Source organism: Sinohyriopsis cumingii, chromosome 9 (genome assembly GCF_028554795.1).
Source record: "Sinohyriopsis cumingii isolate HCF-2022 chromosome 9, ASM2855479v2, whole genome shotgun sequence".
Lineage (NCBI taxonomy): Eukaryota > Metazoa > Mollusca > Bivalvia > Unionida > Unionidae > Sinohyriopsis > Sinohyriopsis cumingii.
This window is the reverse complement of record NC_142969.1, coordinates 119,650,623-119,671,080: the sequence shown is the minus strand read 5'-3', so window position 1 is coordinate 119,671,080 and position 20,458 is coordinate 119,650,623. Positions and strand designations below refer to the sequence as shown.

Genomic DNA, 20,458 nt, shown 5'->3' with positions numbered 1-20,458 from the left:
GATAGTAAATGTCATTATATTGATCTGGATGAATGAAAAGTGTGGATAACAGGTTTATATATACATGTAGTTAAAATCATAAAATGTAATTAATATACAGATGCCACTTTATGATCATACCTAAAGTCTTCCTCACCAACACGACTTTTTCTGTACAATTTCATTAGACAGTTAACAAATGCATGTCTTTTGAATGATTGAGTTAATTGACATTTTAGTGTACAAGTCTATCATATATCTGGATAAAGTTCTTTTGACAAATGCATGTCATTCAGATGTTCCCAATACTTGTCAATAACATTTAATTTATTGTATTTTCTGAGTTTGTCAAGTACATACTCATGTTGTGACAGGCAACAAATGGATGTAGGAGCCATAGTGACTCAGTGGTTAGTGTACTAGATACACATTTCAAATGGATGTAGGAGCCATCGTGACTCAGTGGTTAGTGTACTAGATACACATTTCAAAGTCTTTAATCCTTTCATTGGATAAACCTAGGTTGACTTGGCACAGCACTTTACTCAAATTGCCACAGTACTAAATAATCAACTTGAATTGCTCAATCATAAAACAACAAAAAAGGATTTGACTTGTATGGCTTGTAGCAATCATGCAGTGAAAATTTGTATCCCACAATTGGTGGTCATTTTATGGTACATGTATATGCATGTGTTATATGAAATTGGTACCACACAATTGATGCTCAGTTCAAAGTATATGCAATATGTTATATGAGATTGGTACTTGCACATTTGATGCTCAGTTCACTGTATATTCATATGTTATATGAAATTGGTATTGCACAATTGATGCTCATTTTATGATTTATGCATTTTGATATATGAAACTGGTACCTCACGACTGAGGCAGTTCATGGTATATGCACTATAATATATGAAAATGAAATGCAATCTTTGAACTAACACAATCTTTACATTTAAATTAACAGATTTCAATGTCCGGAGGGATTCGAGGAAGTTGGCAACATTGGGGATACAATCTTACCCATCAAAAAGTCTGCTAAGAAGGAATTCTGGCTGATCAAGACCCCTTGGGATGTGAGTGATTATGTACCTATTTGTCCATCAATCTATTTGTCTCTGTCTGGTTTGTTTATATGTATAGATCTGTCTATTTATCCAACCATATCTATCAGTCATAATTATTTAATGAACTTATCATCAGCCATATATATTTACCTGTCCATCTCTGTGTCTCTGTGTCTGTCTCTCTGTGAGGTGGTCTAAAGTGCTCACCTTTCTCACCTTGACCAGTGTGGGTATGTAAAAAGACTGCCAGTAGCTTACTGTGGGTTGGTGGTTCTTTGTGGGGGCTTCTCTGGTTCTTCTTTCACAAATATACTGGCTGTCATGTATAGCCTATCTTGTGCTGAAATATGGCAATAAACCCAACAAAACAAAGCCAGACATGTTTATCTGTCAAAATTCCTTTTTATTTCTTTTTTGTTGAAGTAAGGGGGTATTAATTTCAGGCTTTCTGTTTTTCCTTATATTCCTCTTTCCATCTGTTCCACTTTCATTTTTGCACAGTGGCTACTCTATTATTGGATTTTAAACCAAATTTTCTGCATAATAAATCCCTTGATTATTATTAGATTTTCACAAAATTTGTATTCTGATTTATAGTGAGCAAACTTTAGCTGAGGGTATTGTGTGTGTTGTGTTTGATTGTTTAGTGGAGTTAAAACATTTGGTTGTGTCGGATCTTTACACATTATTTTTCACAGAGTAAATCCCATAATTGTTATGAACTTCAGCCAGATTTTGTATGCAGCTTGATACAAGATGAATTTGATTGTGAGCCTTCTGGTTCATCATTTGTCAGATTTATAACCCCATATTGTTAAATTCAGTCATTTTCTTTCCTGCACAAAAAATCCTTTTATTTTAGTGGATAAAATTGTATACGGTACTTGACGTGGAGTTCTTGGTTCTGTTCATTCAGCAGTCTTTTGCATCATCATATAGTGGATGTTTAGCCCCTTGTTGCCAGACCCACCCAATTTTGTTTTCCCAGAATAACTCTCTTAATTTTTGGATTTCAGCCAAATTTGGTATGGAGCTTTATTTTCAGGAGAACTTTGCTGAGTTTAGGTGTCAAAGTTTTGCATCGTTTAGTGGAGTTGTAGCCCCTGATTGTCCTGCCCACTCACTTTTGTTTCTGCACACTCACTCCTTTAACCATTATTGGATTTGAACCAGATTTTTTAAGCATCTTGATGTTGATGAAGCTTTAGTTGGTTTTGATTGTCAACATTGTACATAATCATCATTTGGTACAGTTGCAGCCCCTGAATGAATCCCACTCACTCTTATTTCAGTACAGCATCTTTATTTATTTTTGGATTCCAGACAGATGTGTTAGCTTGATATTGTGGATCTACTCAGCGGTGCCAGAGTTTTAGCCTCTGGCTGTTGGATCCATTCACTTTCAGTAACTTTTGTAATTTTATTTGATTTTAACCAAATTAATTTGCAGTTTGAGATTGATGAGACATTGGCTGAGCTCATTTTTTAGCATAGTTATGGTTCCAGATTGTTAGACCCAGCTTTTTCTATTTTCTTTCATGAATGACTCCCTTATTGCATTCTAAACATGTTTATCACATAGCTTGACATTTCAAAGAGAGTTTGGCCAAGTTTGATTGTTATTGTTACTTTTTATATATGGTTATGGCCACATTTGTCAGACTTGCCATCTTCTGTTCTGCTCGGTGATCCTCTTGGTATGATGGTATCTTCGCTTGGTTGGATTTTTTCAACATTCAGTCATATAGCATAGTTCTCCCCATGATTTTTTAACCATCCTATGTTTTAATAATTTGCACACATTAATTTCCATAATTAATTTTGCTGTTGGAGTTGAGTAAAATTGTATATGCAGCTTTCTTTTCACATAACTTGAGTTAAATTTGATTATGAGCGTCCTGATGTGTTGTGAAGTTATGGCTACTGAATGTTTGACTAACCTTTTGTTTGACATTGTTAAATTGATGAGACCCCTTTCCTTGGCTTCATGTTCAGTGTTCTATGTCATTTGTTATGTCTTTTTTGGAAATGTACCTCAGCACTTTTACTGTATCAATTTTGTCACTTACTCCTTTCTGTACAAAACATTTCTCCTCTGCTTCAAACAAAAAATGGGGTGTCAATTCCTAGAATTTGTTGAGCATGGAATGCACATTAAGAAAGTTTTGTAAGAGTCAACCTGCATGTCCAAGTTTTCTTTTGATTTTCTTCAGTATTTGGTAAGAGAAAACATATATGATTTGAGAACTTTCTTCAGTAATAAAAAAATCTGTTTGACTTTTTCTTCCATACTATTTCTTCTAATTTTAGAAGATGCTGAACTTTTTGAAAATAATTGATGTTTACATTACAAAAAGAATAGGTTTTAGAGTGTTGTTCCCATGATCCAAGGGCAGGGGATACCTTATCCATGTGTCCTCTAAATCTGGGTAAGACACAAAATTTCAAAGAGACATAATAAAATACTTGAATTTGCTTTCAACAGTTCCACCATCTTGAAATCATTGTGTTCTCTGCACAATCTGCTTTTCTTTTGATCCTTATTTTCTTCATACATTAAGTGATTAAGTAACCCATGAAATGACATGCCTGAATGGTCATTTCCCAGAACTATGGAATTTTCTGTTTCAGAATCTCACTCTTGTTTCACTTGGGTCATTATCTATCAGTGTTTTATGTGATTCTTTTTTCTCAGAATATGTTCTTTCTATCTTTTTATTCATTGAATAAATCCTAAACTATACTTGCGCAAGTTCTTTCTTCAGAAATTGAATGCATTTGATCATGAATTCAACCACAGAAATACTATACACAATTTTCCCTCAATGACTCTCCATTGAAAGCAAGGAGACAGTTGAATATACCTTGAATGTTAATCAGGCAACCATAACATATGTTGTTGTTGTTGTAGGGTTTAACGCCATTTTTCAGCACACGATAGGCTATACATGGTGGCCAGTATTAATAGTGGAGGAAGAACCCGGGAAATCTCCGGAAAGAACCACCGACCCTCGAGAACATAACATATGTAGTACAGTGTAAATACAAACACATCTTAGAAGTTACACATTTTTTTGTTGTATGTCCATTTTAATATGCATTTTTAACTGGAATACTGTCTTAAATAATTGCAGTTTGATATCAGCAAATTGGACAGAGCTTCTATACCACTGGTTGGTTCCATCAGGTTACCAGGAACTGAAGTAAGTATTTGGAGTGTTCAGATCTCTTTAAAAGCTACCAACCCATTTTGTTATGTTTTTTAAAAATAATATACTATAATGTCATTGGTTTGTTTGGAATGTCTCTGCATTTTTTATTTAAAAATTAAAAACTGACCTGCCTGAATTTCTTTCACGAGTACTGCAATATAATTTTTTCCATTCTAACACAAACTTTTATTTGTCTGAACATTCTTATGAACAATAAGAGAAATTGTTTTTGTCATTATGATTTGGAAGGAAATATTTCCCCATCAGATATGGACTTTTTATGTCATTGCACATCTTACAGATGTGAAGACCGCTCCGGTGGCCTAGTGGTTAGAGCGTCCGCCTTGGATGCAGGAGGTTGTGTGTTTGATCCCTGGCTTACCAAAGACTTACAAAAATGGTACTAACAGCTGCCTTGCTTGGCGCTCAGCATTAAGAGGTTAGTGTTAGGACTGGTTGGCCTGGTGTCAGGATAATGTGACTGGGTGGGACATCATGCTACATGTCTGCGGCATGATGCCCCAGTGCTAGGCATCACTATAAACTGTCACACTGCAGACATGGTAGCGATATGACTGAAAAATTGTTAAAGCTATGTTAAAAAATCCAAACTACACACACACACAGATGTGAAATCGTATGTTTTACTGCCACCAGCATGAATTTATCGATCCTTATGTCCTTGTGTCCATACGAGGGAGTTAGATGCATCCATTGCCACTTCATGAAAGTGGGGTAGAGGTTTCCAAAGGCACTTACTTGAAGTAAACAGTTAAAATAACTCCCTCCTATCACTAGCATTATTGAGGAGGAGTGAAAGAGTTTCTCAGTCTGTCATTGAGAAATCTCTCATGAAAATCAAAACCATCGAGTTCATGGCTGTTTATTCATCATGGGCCTTTTTTTATTAATTCCTCTTTGGATGATGTCATGAAAGCCACTTTCAGGAATTCTCACTCTTTCTTGTCATTTTACCTTCGATCAGTGGCATGCCATAGTGGGTCAATTCTGTTTTAGGTCCAATTGAATCAACCCAACGTTTGTCAAGCCATCCTCCAGTCTGCAGTAAAACATCCTATTGACTGCAATGATAAGTTCATGACAGATGATTTTATTGGAAGTAATGATTTTGTCCATGCAAAAATACTGTGAATAGATTGTTGTTTGTGCCATACCAATTGTTGATGGAGTAATTGCTGCTACCGATAAAATATTTGAAGATCCCAAAATGTGATAGGACCCACTTTCCCATTAGAAGTATAGCCATAAAGGTATATAATGACAATTGTGTCTGCAAAACATTGAAATTTAAATCCCACAGAAGTAAATGAATTAATAGTATGTTGTGACTTGAAAAGACTCATTTGCTTGCCATGTATTTTTCAAAGTGAACTTACGTTTATGGCCCTGCATCAATCTTATATGGTCTATTGTGCATCAGTCGGCAATTGCTACCAGTATTCTCAACTTCTTATATACTACTTGACAGATTTCAACCAAATTTGGCACAGAGAATCCTTGCATGAAGGTCTATCAAGTTTGTCAATCTGCATTCAGATATAGCCAACAATATTTTTTTTAAAAATCTGTTTAAAATAATTTCATGAAAACCACCAAACATAATTTGATTAAATGCGATATGCCATCAGTTAATGGCAGATGTTGCTAAAAATAGATATCCTTGAAACTAAATCTTTGAGAAACCACTCAAGTTTTTTTAATCAGATTTGACTGAAGGCGTTCTGGCATGAAGGGCTTTCTACTACAAATGATGCTTATTAGCCCCAAAATTTGACCACCATTACTAAAGATAGAAAACATTAAACAATTTCACATGGAAAACCACTAACAGAATGTGGTCAGATTTGACTGAAAGCATGATTTCAGGTTCATTCAGATAATGCCAGTCTGTCATTAGATATCTCCACCATACTTTATTTTTAAAAAGAAACATTAACATAAGTTTATTGCGAAACTGTACCACAGAATTTAGCATTCTTATTCACATAGTGCAGGATTTAATTCACATACTGTGTGCACAAGTCTCCAAAGATGACCAGGCCTAAGATGACCAAAGATGATCAAGCCTAAGATGACCAAGCCTACATACATACAGAAATCCAAGGGCTCCTTATTGAGTCAACTTTTTACAATTACATTTTTTTGAGTAAGCATAAAAGAAAGTCTTTTTCACGTGCATTTATGAAGTTAACTCCATATGCAAATTTGTGATCACCATTGCTAGGGTGGTACTCTACAGTTTTCATGTTTTGCATGGGGTTTGATTTTTAAAGCAAATGAATTTCCCAGGTTTTCCTCACTGGTTATTCTGGTTATTTATAAAAGACCTTGCATATCTTAGGTAGGGGTGAAACGATAAATCTGTGCTGCCCTTCGATATGATTCATTATACACAGACTACAATTTGATACATTATCAATTCACATATTCACTTGATGGTCTTTCCATCTTTAGAAAGTCTGTCAATGTTAGGCGGTGACTTTTATGTGGTTTATTAGTTGTATTTTCAGTATGCAGATTACAGACAGACATAGCATCTATTTATATGTTATCCTCATCCATGACAAGAAAAAAAAAATACTTTTAATCTCACTTCCTATTAGTTGTACATTTATTTAGCACCATCTTCTGGCTCAAAATTGGGGCCCCGAGTGGCTGAGTGGTCTAAAGTGCTCACTGTTACGGATCACTGCCATCTCACCTGTCTGCATGAGTTCGAGTCTCGGATTTGGCTAATGTGGTTATGTGAGAAAGCTTCTCGTGGGTCGGTGGTTCTTTCCGGGGGTTTCCCGGGTTGTTCCTCCACCATTTATACTGGCCGCCATGTATAGCCTATCTTGTGCTGAAAAATGGCGTTGAACCCTACAACAATAACAACTGGCTCAAAATCACTGACTGGTTTCTCCATTAGCACTTTATCAGGTTCTATTGATCTGATATACTACATAACTTTAAAACCCTCTGGCATCATAACTACCATCAGCCATTATTTGCTGAACTAAATTGCCATCTGAAGATGAAGATGAACCACGCTGGGAATCAGCCATTTTGAGTTTTCTAGGTAGCCTGTATTGTAAACATGTACTTGTAAAACTTCCTTGATGGATGGTTCAAACTATGACATAATGCTTGTTTCAGGGTATGATGTACCAATCAAATCTAGTTTAACAAATATTCATGCCATGTGACTAGGAATGCAGATGGCGAGTTCCTGGTCAAATTTCATTAGTGCTGTAGTTTTGACTTGTGTCAGCCAATTAAAGTTGTACTGAATGTTATACTTTCAATTTTTGAGAAAATAAATTACCTTCATATTGATTTCTTGCATGTATGGCCTGATTTAAGAGTTTTTGAGTTTGCTAGGCTGGCTAATAAACACTACCTTTTGCTGACACTGCAGTGTTGGAAAATTTCAGTTTTTTCATTGGCAAGTGGCATACATGCCAACCATTATGCTTTTTTCCACTAAATTACGCCTTACGCGTAAACATATATGGATTACGCTTTTTCTGTATATCCACCTTAAAAAAATCAATTGTTTGTTTTCTTGTTTTTATTAACATCCCATTAATCCCACAGACCGTATTTTAGAAAAGACGGCTTCAACGTAACTACAGTATAAGAGTATGCTTGTCCATGCACTTTCCTAACAGTATTATGTTCTATTTATAGCAACTGTCCTATTACCCAGAAACATGCTGGTGCTACTTTCAAACTTTCAACCTAGTATTCTATTTATAGCAGCTGTATGGCTTAGTGAGGAGAGAATAGACTGGTTTTTTAATTTTAATCTTTACTCGCAGATTCTTTTTTTCTAATTTATATTTAGTATAGAACCAGTCTATATGTATTTGGCGCGAAAAAAATATGATTTATTTTAGTCGATGTGTGTATGAGAGCAAAAATATCTCCTTTCAAATAATTTCACACATGGATTAGAAAAAGGCCAAAAATAAATGAAACAAAAAATAACAGAATCCTCCAAAGATGAGGACACGAGGGCAGCATCATGTGACATCTATTTCAGGCCGTGTCGAAATAATTTTACTATTTGGCGCTAAAAGTCTTCAGATGTATTCTAGTAGATGTTTGTGTTAGAGCACATATATTTTTTCAAAGAATATCACAAGTGGATCAGAAAAAGACACCAAAAAAAAAGAATCCTTCAGAGATGAATACATTAATGGCATAATACAGCATTCCATTCTCGGGCACAGGGGCTTGTATCGTTGCTTAAAATTGACCTGTCATACATGTACTACACAGTACATGTATGACAGGTCAGTTTTAAGCAACGATACAAGTCCCTGTATTCTAGGGCAGCATCATGCTCATTGCAGTCTGTGCGGAAATGATTTTAATATTGGGCATGTTGGTAAATTTTATGTGGAGAAACATTTGAAAACAAAGAAACACATTGAATTAGCTCGTCTTACGAACTCCAATACTAAGGTAACTTCTTATCTGCAGCAGAACTAAAGTGCGGACATGAATGTTATAAATGCAGAGGTGTTATTTACCAAGTTCTTAATAGAAAGATTATGAAGATCTTGCTATTGGTGCAGAAGTAAGAGAATTCATAGAACACAATTCTACTCTAGCTGTGAAGGTGTTTTATGATAATGTTAGATATTATTATGATACAGCCTGTGATTACATGCTCCAGAAATTCCCCTATGGAGATGAAGTGCTTTTAAATGCTTCAGTTGCTGATGTAAATGAGAGACAGTCAAAAAGCTTCAAAAGTGTTAGATTCTTTGTCAAGAGATATCCCTTTCTATTACCAGCCTTGTCTACCTTGGATCATCTGGAAGGAGAATTCCTCAAGTATAAAGTTGGGATCCTACCTGACAGTATACTTAATGCAGATAGAATTGATGTGCAATGGCACCTTATTTCCCAGTTAAAAGACACAATCGCTGGAAGATAAATTTCCTCTTCTTTGTCAGGTTATGAAAGGAATGTTGGTTCTTTACCATTCTAATGATGACTGTGAGAGATTTTTCAGTATTGTTAACGAACATATTCAGATCCAGGCTCAATAACCCAATACTTTGTACTCATACTGGTGTGCAAAACATTCATGGTCTCAGCTGGTACTAAGTGTTTTAAAATGCGACATGAAAATATGTTGCTTTCTAAAGCTAAAAGTGCTACATATGAAAACTTGAAGCAGTAAAGGATGTTAAAGGACGAGAGGGGCAAATAAATCATTGTTCATTTAATTTTTAGCATGTTATATGTGGATTCCTCTTTTTCTGCTTGTATTCCTCTTTTTGTCCACTTGGATTACACTTTTTCCTCGTCAAGGGTTGGCATGTAGGGTTTGAGCCACTTCACACATGCCAACCCTTGTACAAAGATCAAAAATAGGGTGGCAAGGGTCAGAGGAAACATAGATTGATTTATGCCAAACAAGCTGTTGGGAAACTAAAATTACCATGGAACTGGCAAGGGTGAGTGGGTGTGTATTATTACAAACCACATCACTTGATGTGAATGTTGTCAAGTCTTTTTCATTTTAACTAACAAAAAAAAAACAAGTCCCTGTGCCTGCAATGGCTGTCTCAGATGAATTCTTAATTAAAGGAATAGCATGGTAAATGACTAATAATATTTGATAAGTGTTGAAGATTAAAATAACCTGCATATGGTAAGTATCGTTTTGTATCGATTTTCCACCACTTGTATTGATATGTGTACATCATAAGTATCAATGCATCAGTATAGTGATGAATTGTTTTACCCATAATTTTAGGTATGGTTAAAAGTACTTTTATTTCTTTTTATTTTTGTGGGTTTCATTGGAGTTATAGAGTATACAGCTTGCCCTTACTTCTTATACGCACTTAGCAAAGAACTGCTAGTGCCACTTGGTCATTTTCACTTCCTGGATTTCAAAGGTAAATTGTTAAAAAAGAGTCCATAACATTTTTTACTTTTTTTAAATATATTTTGTAATTCATTCGTTGCACTTTCAGAAGGTGGTATTGTTAAGTCTAGTAAAATTCATCTTCCCTATTTTGATAACTGCTAATGATAGTGTACTTCAGACTAATTCAGGCTGATGTTTTGAGCACATGAGAGCAGCCATTTTGGTTGGTTGTGCATTTCGATCATGTACAGTTTCCACAAGTAAGCTATCAAAGAAATTTCAGCCACAGTAAATGAAAGTAACATAGAGGTATGCTAACATTTTGTTCATTGTGGATGTTTCAAACCAAAACTTCACCTTACACTTGTCACTCTCACAAGTACATATTATATTTGTAGAGCACCACCCTAGATTACCAATCAAGACATGTAGAACAAAATACTCTGCTTTCAATGTAACATCAGTGCTCATTGGTTCTTGAGTATGTTGTTACCCAGTCATAGTACTTCATCTTGTTTACAATAGTTGAATTCAGAGGCAGAAAGACCAAGAGATGTACATGTGCTCATTTATAAGAGTACATCAAAAGAACATGATTCAATAGCTTGGTGGCATGTTCATAGACTTTAGCTGCTGGATGGGAAAATGTGCTGATATTTACAGTGATTGAATTGAGAGGCAGAAAGACCCAGAGATCTATGTGTGGTTATTGATAAGAGTACATCAAATAAACAACTTTAACTTTCATTATTGTGTTAATTTCCAAGTGTAGCTGAACAAGGAGTGCCTGTGACCTTGAAATCAAGACATGTTGAGTCTTGACAAAATGCCATTTGCAAATTTCGATAAGTATTTTGGGATTAAACGGCAAAAAGATATAGATTGTGATGAGATTCAGAAGAGAGCTTAAGTTGATTGAACTGATAGTTTGGATGTGACAGTATCCAAGTGTAAGGAAGTGTGTGATGCCTGGCTTAGTGTTTGGAATAAGACCTTTCCTTGGATTGACAAAACTGACACAGTCACACTCTGATGGACAAACAAGAGCTATATGTCGGTGTTATAAAGAATGGAAATTAAACTCAGTGGCAACCAATAGTGCTTCTATTCTGCAAAGTTCACATCTTGTGGAAGGGGACTGCAACTTTTGCTGGTGTTTTTACCAAAACACGAGTCCTGGTCTCCTAGTTGTAAAATCCTAGCAAGACCTCTGATAGTTTTAAAGAACTTTGAGTATTGGATCAGTTGTGCTTTTGTGCCATTAAATATGAATGGAAATACCCCAGAAATAAAGAAACCTTAAAACCACTTGTTTTTATAATGTATGTGATCAATAGCATTGGAAGAAGAAATTTCTGCCCTAAACATTACAATTTAACCCATATTTCTTACCATTTGGCTATTAAACAAGTGATAACAGGTCCACTTCAGCCTCTTGCCTTATCATAGATGCCAGTTCTTTTTTATGTGTGTATTATCTTTTTATTTCAGAGTGCCAAACATTTTGAAGTAATGGCCATTCCTAAGTCAAAAGAAGAAGTGAGACAATATTTTTTTTCTTCTCTCTCACTCTCTCTCTCTTTACAGACAATAACCAATTTCTTTAGTTGTTTAAGCGGATAATTGGTCCGGCTTTATATACACTCACCATCGGAGCATATTTTATGGTGATACTGCCTGTCAGTCCATCCATCATTTACAGTTATCAGACTTTGTATTCAGATGGCTTGCAGTTGCAGTAATAAAGAACCCTATTGATTTCATTATCAGAAAGTCAAAGATTAAGGTCACTAAAAGAAGAAAAATAGTTTCTGCTCAATAACTCGAGTTCTTCAGCATCTACAGTTATGAAACTATGTATATGGTTTTGCATTTGCGGTTACGGAAGAATCCAGTTAGTTTTTGGGGTCTCATTTATAAACCTCTACTCCGTATTTCAAATAATGAATATTATTCCAGGCTGGGTAATATTATTTATGTTGACATGCAGCCTTTTTGATCAGAGTTTTTTTCTAGTAAGATTTGGAGTAAGGTAAAAAAATTATGTCTGGGGGACAAGAGATTGTATTGAATAGACTTTGATTTTGTTTTCAGTGGAGATTTGTGTTAGTGTAAATAACTTCATGGACTACAATATTTCTTTAGATTTATGTGAATTCAGAGTGGCCTGGAATTTAAGTTATTAATATTAAGGATAAAACTGGCTCCAGTATCGGAAGCATTTATAAAAATAAAAAACTTTTCATGTTATACGTGAAACATGTTGTTGTTGTTGTTGTTGTTGTAGGGTTTAACGCCATTTTTCAGCACGTGAGAGGCTGTATATGGCGGCCAGTATTAATGGTGGAGGAAGAACCCGGGAAAATCCCGGAAAGAACCACCGACCCACGAGAAGCTACTGGCAAGCTTTCTCACATACCCACATTGGCCGAATCCGAGACTCGAACCCACGCAGATAGAGGTGAGATGGCAGTGATCCGTAATGGAGAGTGTTTTAGACCACTCGGCCACTCGGGGCCCCTTGTGAAACATGAAAGTGGTTTATAAAGTTCCACATGGAACCTTAAATTTAAAGTTTAGATTTACATATTCATTGGTATATCATTGTAATATTATAATAATTTGAAATAGACCAGTACACAGCTATATTTGTCAAGTAAACAGCTTTTGATATTTCTTTAGGTGTTGAAGATGGGCACTCTATTGGCAGATGAAAATCTTGACAGTCTTGTGTGCGGTAAGTTCACACAATATTAAATACAGTCCAATCTTGACAGTCTTGTGTGCGGTAAGTTCACACAATATTAAATACAGTCCAACCATGACAATCTAGTGTGTGTTACGTTCACACAATATTAAATACAGTCCAACCTTGACATTCTAGTGTGTGTTACGTTCACACAACATTAAATGCAGTGAATTTTTGACAGTCTAGTGTGTGATAAGTTCATACAATATTAAATATAGTCCAACCTTGACAGTCTAGTGTGTGATAAGTTCAGACAATATTAAATGTAGTCAAACCTGAAGCAGTGATCACCACAATATTAACAGCCACCTGTGTATCTAAGTAAGATACAGACTTGGAAATATTTAAATATCACAAAAATGCATTTCTTTTGCATTAGTATTGCAGTCAACTGCTGCATGGTTTACTGTGCATAATCGCATTATGCACCATTTATTTTGTTAAGTCCTGTTTTTTTTTCAATTATGTGCTTTAAGGCTGTTTGAAAATGCATCTGCAAACATTTCTGAGAGAGATATTCAAGATTTTGTTTAATTAAATTTCCTACTGATTTTTGCCTAGCACAGGTGAAAGATAACTTCTGAAACAATATTTTTAAGTATGAACAAACAAGTTACTCAAATGTTTTTGATTTATATTGTTACAGTTTGTTGCTCTAAATATCAATACTTTCTCAAACATCATCAGTAAAAAGTACTGATGGAACACTTTTTAGTGGCAAAAGAAAGAACTTGATTTTGGAATATAGTTCAAAGGAGAGCTTTCTAAAGTTAAAATTTAGAAGGTACTTGATGACAATCACAATTGTAAGATTTCTTAAACACATCAAGGAGATGGGCAATATATTTTCAAAATGGACTGCTTGAAGGAAGAGTACTGTACTTGCTGTGTTTATCATTCTTTTTTAGCGCATTCTTCTTTCATTCATGCATTGCTTTCATTCAGGCATTTTTATGTGTAGTCATCATACCGTGTCAAAAGGGTACTTAAATATGTCAAGGTCTATACAATTAGTACCATTAGTATGGAGATTTATGTCAAAAGGGTACTTAAATATGTCAAGGTCTATACAATTGGTACCATTAGTATGGAGATTTATGTATATGAATGTCCATTTAGAAGACAACTTGCTCATAACAGACAAAACAATTGTATTAGTTTACTCAAAAAAATGGAGACCTGAAATTTGGCTGCAAACTCAAATGTCAAGTGAAAGAGTGTGATTTGATATTCCATGCATATTTGCTGTGGAAACACCATTTTTCATCATATCATAGGCTATGCATGGTGGACAGTATAACTGGTGGAGGAAGAACCTGGAAAATCCCTGGTAAAACCACCAGCCCCATGGGAAACTACTGGCAAGCTTTCTCACATACCCACATTGGCTGAGATCCAGATTCAAAACCATGTGGATAGAGGTGAGATGGCATTGATCGGTAAAGGTGAGCGCTTTATCCCACTTGGCCAGCCAGAGCCCTTGCTGTATTGGTCAAGATCATCTTTATACAGTAATACTTCCATGATAAGCCTAGGGGGAATAAACTATGCATTAAGCAATGTGTGGCTTATAATTAAGCAATGATATCTTTAGTGAAGATTTGTCAACATTTTGTATAAAACTGGGATGGGGCTATCATGCATTGGCATATAATTGATAAATATTGTCATAAGACTGAGTCATTAGAGATGATCAAGCCATGTGCAGTTAAAGCTCATTTATATAGTGTTAAATTTAAAAAAAAGACTTTCTAATTTGTAAGGGGGAGATCAAAAGAAAAGACTGATATGTAATGTGTGAGATTAAAAGAGAAGATATTCATCTTGATATAGATTTGATCAGAAGGTTTCATTGTTATTAAAAATTGTGTAGATTTATTTTCATCAGCATTCAGCCTTTATTATGCAAATTTCCAATGAAACAAAATTAGATTAGTTGAGATATTGTTATATTTTAAGAACATAAGACTCAAGAATGCAACAAACATGTTGCTGGAATTAAAGAGCAGTGTTAAATCAGTACATTTTCCATAGGTTTGCTGAATGAGTATTCAAGGTTTTGTCTTTCTGACCAAAACATAGGGTGAGACATTGGTATTACATTTCTGTTAGCATCACTGTCTTTTGTGAAGGTTATGAATATCATAACTTAACAGCACTTGTTATAAATAAATTGTTAAATGGATTCCATAATTTCATGTTTGTAATACAGTATTGGAACCTGTGCATCAGGATTCTTAATTATAGTAGATCTGTAGGACCTGTTTGACAATCTCTGTGAAAGTCTGAAGAATAAAAAATGACAAAATTTCACAAAAAATTAGAGGAAATAAGACAGGTTACTGGCTGGAAAAAAAAATGTATACAGGCATAGAAGATCCAATAATGTTAAATTGTTAATATAGGACTGGTGTGATTGCATCTTATTGGATAATCACTATAGTTGAAAGTGCAATTCATCCAGCAGTGGAACAGTCACTGAATCAATGGATGTCAATGTCTCCACTGTAGGATAATGGCCTTCACTAACATATTGTTAACTGTTAACAGTGCAATCACTTTGATGTGCAGAAGAATGGTTACATCACTCATTCATTAGATATCAGTATTACCAGGATGAATTTGTAACCTGGAATTTCCATGCAAATTTCAAACAAGTTTTTGTGGCTTTATGCTGAGGTAATCTGATAGTTACTTACCACACTGACATACACAGATATAATGCATAAATATAACCTATACAGGTTTTATGTACAGTACTATTTACATCTATTTTTGTAACCAGGTCCCTCACTGGCTGGACAGATCCATGTCATAGAGTCCTCTGCTTCTCTCCCATTGGTGGAAATTCAGGCCCAGCCCAAAACCAAGCATCAGATACCTCAGGATCTGAAACAGAGACATGTTCCATTTGGAGCTGGTGAGTATGTCACATTTGCATGCATGTCATTTAATCTCAGTGGTTATAGGTAGCGAGAGACAAGTTTGTGGTATCTTTTTTGTGACCAAAGATGGGATTCTCTTTGTCAAATTTAAAACATTTTGGTGGCTCAGGTTTGTTATTTACCTTCATATTTTATATTGTTTTACATGAACACTTGTGAAACTTCATAGGTGCAGTCAGCTGGAGAAGTATTACTTGTCAAGATGATAATTATACCAAAATAAAATTCTCCACTTCTAATACAGTTTTCTGCTTCATGTATAATGGGGGGGGGGGGTACTGTTTGTTTAAAGAAATTAAAATAGGCTTGAAACCAAGCTTACAATTTTGAGATTTCAAACAAATTTGGTTTTGATCAAAGTCTTTGAATACATTTAAGATGATCTTGCATTTGAATGGTTCATATTGTTATTTCTTTCCAGTCTCATTTGATCAAACATTAGTTGTGCTTAGCAAACCAGTGTCGTGGATATATTTGATCATGAATTATATTTTTGCACACTTGTCTGTTGGGGTCATTTGGCATTAAATCATTCAATTTTATCACTCTGCAAACTTAATATAGGGTTTTATAACAAATCGTTAAAAAGAAGAGATTTATACAGTGGTGATCATTAAAAGAATTTTTTATTAAGAGATGACTTTTTTTTTGGATCCATTGATTGCCTTAACTGAGCTCATTACAATTATGCCATGTCTGTTCCTAGGTTTTTCAAATCAAACTTGGCAGATCATTATGCTTCCAATATGTCTATTCCTTTATAGAGTTTTTGATCAAACTCAGTAGATCATTATCATTATGATATGTCTATCCCTTATTGATTAAACTTGGTAGATCATTGCCATCTCCTAATGTCTTTGCACAGGTAAGAGAGAGAATATTCAGACTCTTTTAACCAGAGCTGTAGGGCAACGCTGCCTAGCACACTCAGATTCTCCAAGGGTCTGGCCATTGGCTCCATTTCTAATCACTCTGATCTTGTCAAATATTTGAGCTGCAGAGATCCTGCTCTCCTTAGTATCTTAGGAGAAGGAGTTAGCTTCATGTCTTGTCTGTACAATGTGGTTGTTTTTGGCTCAGCTGTAAGTATAAGTCTGTTTCTCTGCTTTGAAAACCTGCGTTTCTAGCAAAGAACCAGCTGCATTCAGTAGTTCCTTTTCCTATTGTGATCTCCAGTCTCATTAGGTCTGTGCTGGGGATGATCAAGTTAGATTATATGCCCAGTTAGGGCTTTATGATTGTTTGGCCACTTCTGATGTGAGAAGAAAGGGTAAAAACTATCTGTTCCTACTTAATAAGGGCACTGCTGATATTTTGGCATCCATTTCCAAGTGGGTTGTCCCTACTATCAAGAAAAATTATTAATCCCTCACTGAAAGGGACCTTTCTCTTAGAAGAATTAAATAACATGAAGCTAGGGCTATCATTACTTCATGGACCTATCTGACTTGTTTGGCATTTGAGGATGTTATGAGAACTGCATTTTGGTGATCACATACTTACTCTCTCCTCCTTATATCATCAACCTTTGGCAAACCAGTGCAAATGAATTTATTCTTTGGACCAAGTAGCTGTGATGCAAAGAGTGACCCAATCTTCTGCAATCTTACAGTTTTGGGGAGGGGGTAATTTCCCGTTCAAACAAAATCCAGGCAGCATATCAGAAGTAGCCTGAAGCAAAGTTAAAGAGAAAAGCTACTGAGCATGGGCCTATGCCATGGATTTTTGGACCATGTTAGACTTTTTTCTCAATCCACTTTTGGAACTTTACATTTAATGGGTATTTGGAATTTTCTAATTTGGATGAAGATACTTCTGCCTCAGAATAGGCAAGGCAATAGTGATGGGTAAGTATTGCATCATTAAAATTAGCTTTATTCCCCTCAAAAACTACATATTCATACATCTGTAGGATATATTATTGTTTGATTTACAGTTAAAAGTTTTTCTTGGAAATCCTTGTTCATAGTGGTTTGCAATTCTCTTGTTTTATATAATCCTTTTTTTATTTTATTGGTAGAATGCCCTGTGTGGACAATGAAGACAAATGGAATGGCTGGTGAAAAGAAAGGTATAGTTGTCAGAATAAATTAATAATATGGAATGTCAATAATTATAAAATTGTTCATTGACTTTAGAGATGAATTAGTAAATTGATAACAGTACCAGTTGTACTCATAAAGATTTATGAAGTTAGGTAAATGATTTGATAGCTAATTTCATATGCTAATGCATGGACATCTAGTCTTCAGACGTGAATGGGAATGTTTTATGATAGACGATAGATGCAAGTCTATTTTGATATAAATTTATTTTTAAAAGAAATTAATACAGTAATTTAAAAAGAACTATATATAAACAATAAATGCATGTACAGTAATTGTGGGTATTTTTCCTTCTTATGTCCTGTTGAATTTTGGCTCTGAAAGCTGATTTTTTTGTATAAACCTGTTAAGAGAGACCACCTGCCATGAGAGGCTGCTTTTTGTTGGCAGTAAGGGTTGGTCGATTTAGACAGGTTTTACTATATTAGTGTTTTATAACTCCTCAGCACATTAGTGGCTGTATGGTGCAAACTAACAGTAAAGTTAGAAAAATGTAAAAATGAATTGCACAAAAGTTTGTGAAAGATAAACACATCAAAATGTAAACATCGTGTACAACAAGATTAAGTATAAATCATAAATATATTGTTGTGGGCTTAATGCCATTTTTCAGCACATGATAAGCTCTTCATGATGGCCAGTATATCTTGCGGAGGAAGATCCTGGGAAGAATCACTGACTCAAGTGATGTTACTGGCAAGCTTTCTCACATTTGACCATGCCCAAGACGAGAACCCACACAGACAAAAGTGAGATGTCAGTGATCTGTAAAGGTGAGCACATTAGATTGCTCAGCCACCTGATGTAAAGATGTGAACATCATCAAATATTTTAAATAAATGACAAAAGTAGCACATGTAAAATGCTTAAAACTTTTATATTAGCTACCTTCTCTCGAAAAGTCAAATATTTTGTTGCTTCATCATCATACAATTCCTTCAAGTGGTTAGCTCGTGTCAAAATTCCATCTCGCAAGGTGGAAATCAACACGCTTTAAACTTACAGTATCAAATCACTTCAAAAAGTAGTCGCCACAGTAATTCCTCCAGTAATGTTTCAAATGGTAATATAAATTCTCTTGTGACATATAAATAAAAAGGTATTTGAAAAATATTTAAAATTTATTTGGAGCAGTATTTATAGGATAGCTTTCGGTTTAGTACTTCATGGCAGAGCAACACAAGTAGGTTATTTATTGCTAAGGAAATTCTAATAAAGTGCCTTGCCCAGGGACACACTACAGTTGCAAATGGTAGGATTTGATCCCTCAATATTTGGGTCTCAACTCCAACATTTTAGGATAGGATAAAAGAAGTATGTGTATCATTATTTCTGTAATTAAGCAATATAAATTAACATTAATTCACCCTGAAAAACCACCAGTACTCTCAGTACTTTGATTTGTTCTAAGTTTTTAATATCCACTTTGGATATGCTGTGATTGGTAATAAGTTTATAATATCCACTTTTGGATATACTGTGATTGGTAAGACGTTTCTAATTTTCACTTTGAATATGCTGTGATTGGTAAGAAGGTTTTCATTTTCACTTTGGATATACTGTGATTGGTAAAAAGTTTTTAATATCCACTTTGGATATGCTGTGATTGGTAAGAAGTTTTTAATATCCACTTTGTATATGTTGTGATTGGTCATATATGAACATGTCCTTATTCTTTTGATTGGTTCACTTTGTAGCTTTACTCAATTTACATGTGTAATCATTTGTGGTGTGCTGTTTAATGAGGTTGAGTAGATAACAAGGTGGGTTTGGGAGAGTGGACGGAGCCTTTAAGGACTGGGAATGAAAATAACCAGATTAACCAGCAAATGTTATGTTTGCAGTGACTTCCATCTCTAGGTTGTTTTTTTTTCTTAGCTGCCCTTTATTTGTGCTTCATTTACACTCTTTCATTCAGGTGAAAAGAGGAAACATGAGAAGGTGGAGAAAAGAAAGAAAAAGAAGAAAAAGAAGAAAATAGAAGGATAATAAAGATTTTGATTTTTTATAAATAAATTTGTGAGACTCATTTGTTTCTCCTTCATATTTCAAATATAAGTCACAGCAAAATGATTGTAATAGTTTATGTTACAATGTAATTAAAACAAATCAAGTCACATCAGAATAATTGTAACAGGTCTATTACAATACAATTAAAACAGTAAATGTAACAGTTTCTATTACAACAGAATTAAAACTGTATTTGTTACAGTTTCTGATACAATATAAGCTTTTCCATTTAAACATACATGGTACCCAGGGAAGGCAGTTTAAAAAAAAAAATATATGCCAGGTACTTTGATTTTGCAGAGTTCATGTTAAAAGGATAAGAACATTCAAAGTTGTGTCTATGAGTGAGTACCCAACTTTAAAGTGCCTTCCCAGGGTAACATGTATGTTTTAATGGAACAGCACTAATTAAAACATTAATTGTAACAGTTTCTATAATTACAATATAATTAAAACAGTATTTGTTACAGTTTCTGATACAATATAATT

The 20,458-nt window shown here is 34.8% G+C and overlaps 1 protein-coding gene across 2 annotated transcripts in view; it reads left to right on the top strand.

Moving 5' to 3' along the window:
- Nucleotides 1-19,988, top strand: part of LOC149792583 (uncharacterized) — a 47,766-nt gene extending 27,778 nt beyond the window's left edge. For both annotated transcript variants that reach the window (XM_089971210.1, XM_089971209.1), the window contains exons 4-10: nt 953-1,061; nt 4,187-4,255; nt 11,652-11,699; nt 12,843-12,897; nt 15,695-15,829; nt 17,875-17,925; nt 19,878-19,988. In XM_089971210.1, the coding sequence (XP_089827336.1) occupies nt 953-1,061; nt 4,187-4,255; nt 11,652-11,699; nt 12,843-12,897; nt 15,695-15,829; nt 17,875-17,925; nt 19,878-19,948 (538 nt within the window). In that variant the 3' untranslated portion in view covers nt 19,949-19,988. The remainder of the gene's footprint in view (nt 1-952; nt 1,062-4,186; nt 4,256-11,651; nt 11,700-12,842; nt 12,898-15,694; nt 15,830-17,874; nt 17,926-19,877) is intronic.
- Nucleotides 19,989-20,458: the final 470 nt, after the last annotated feature.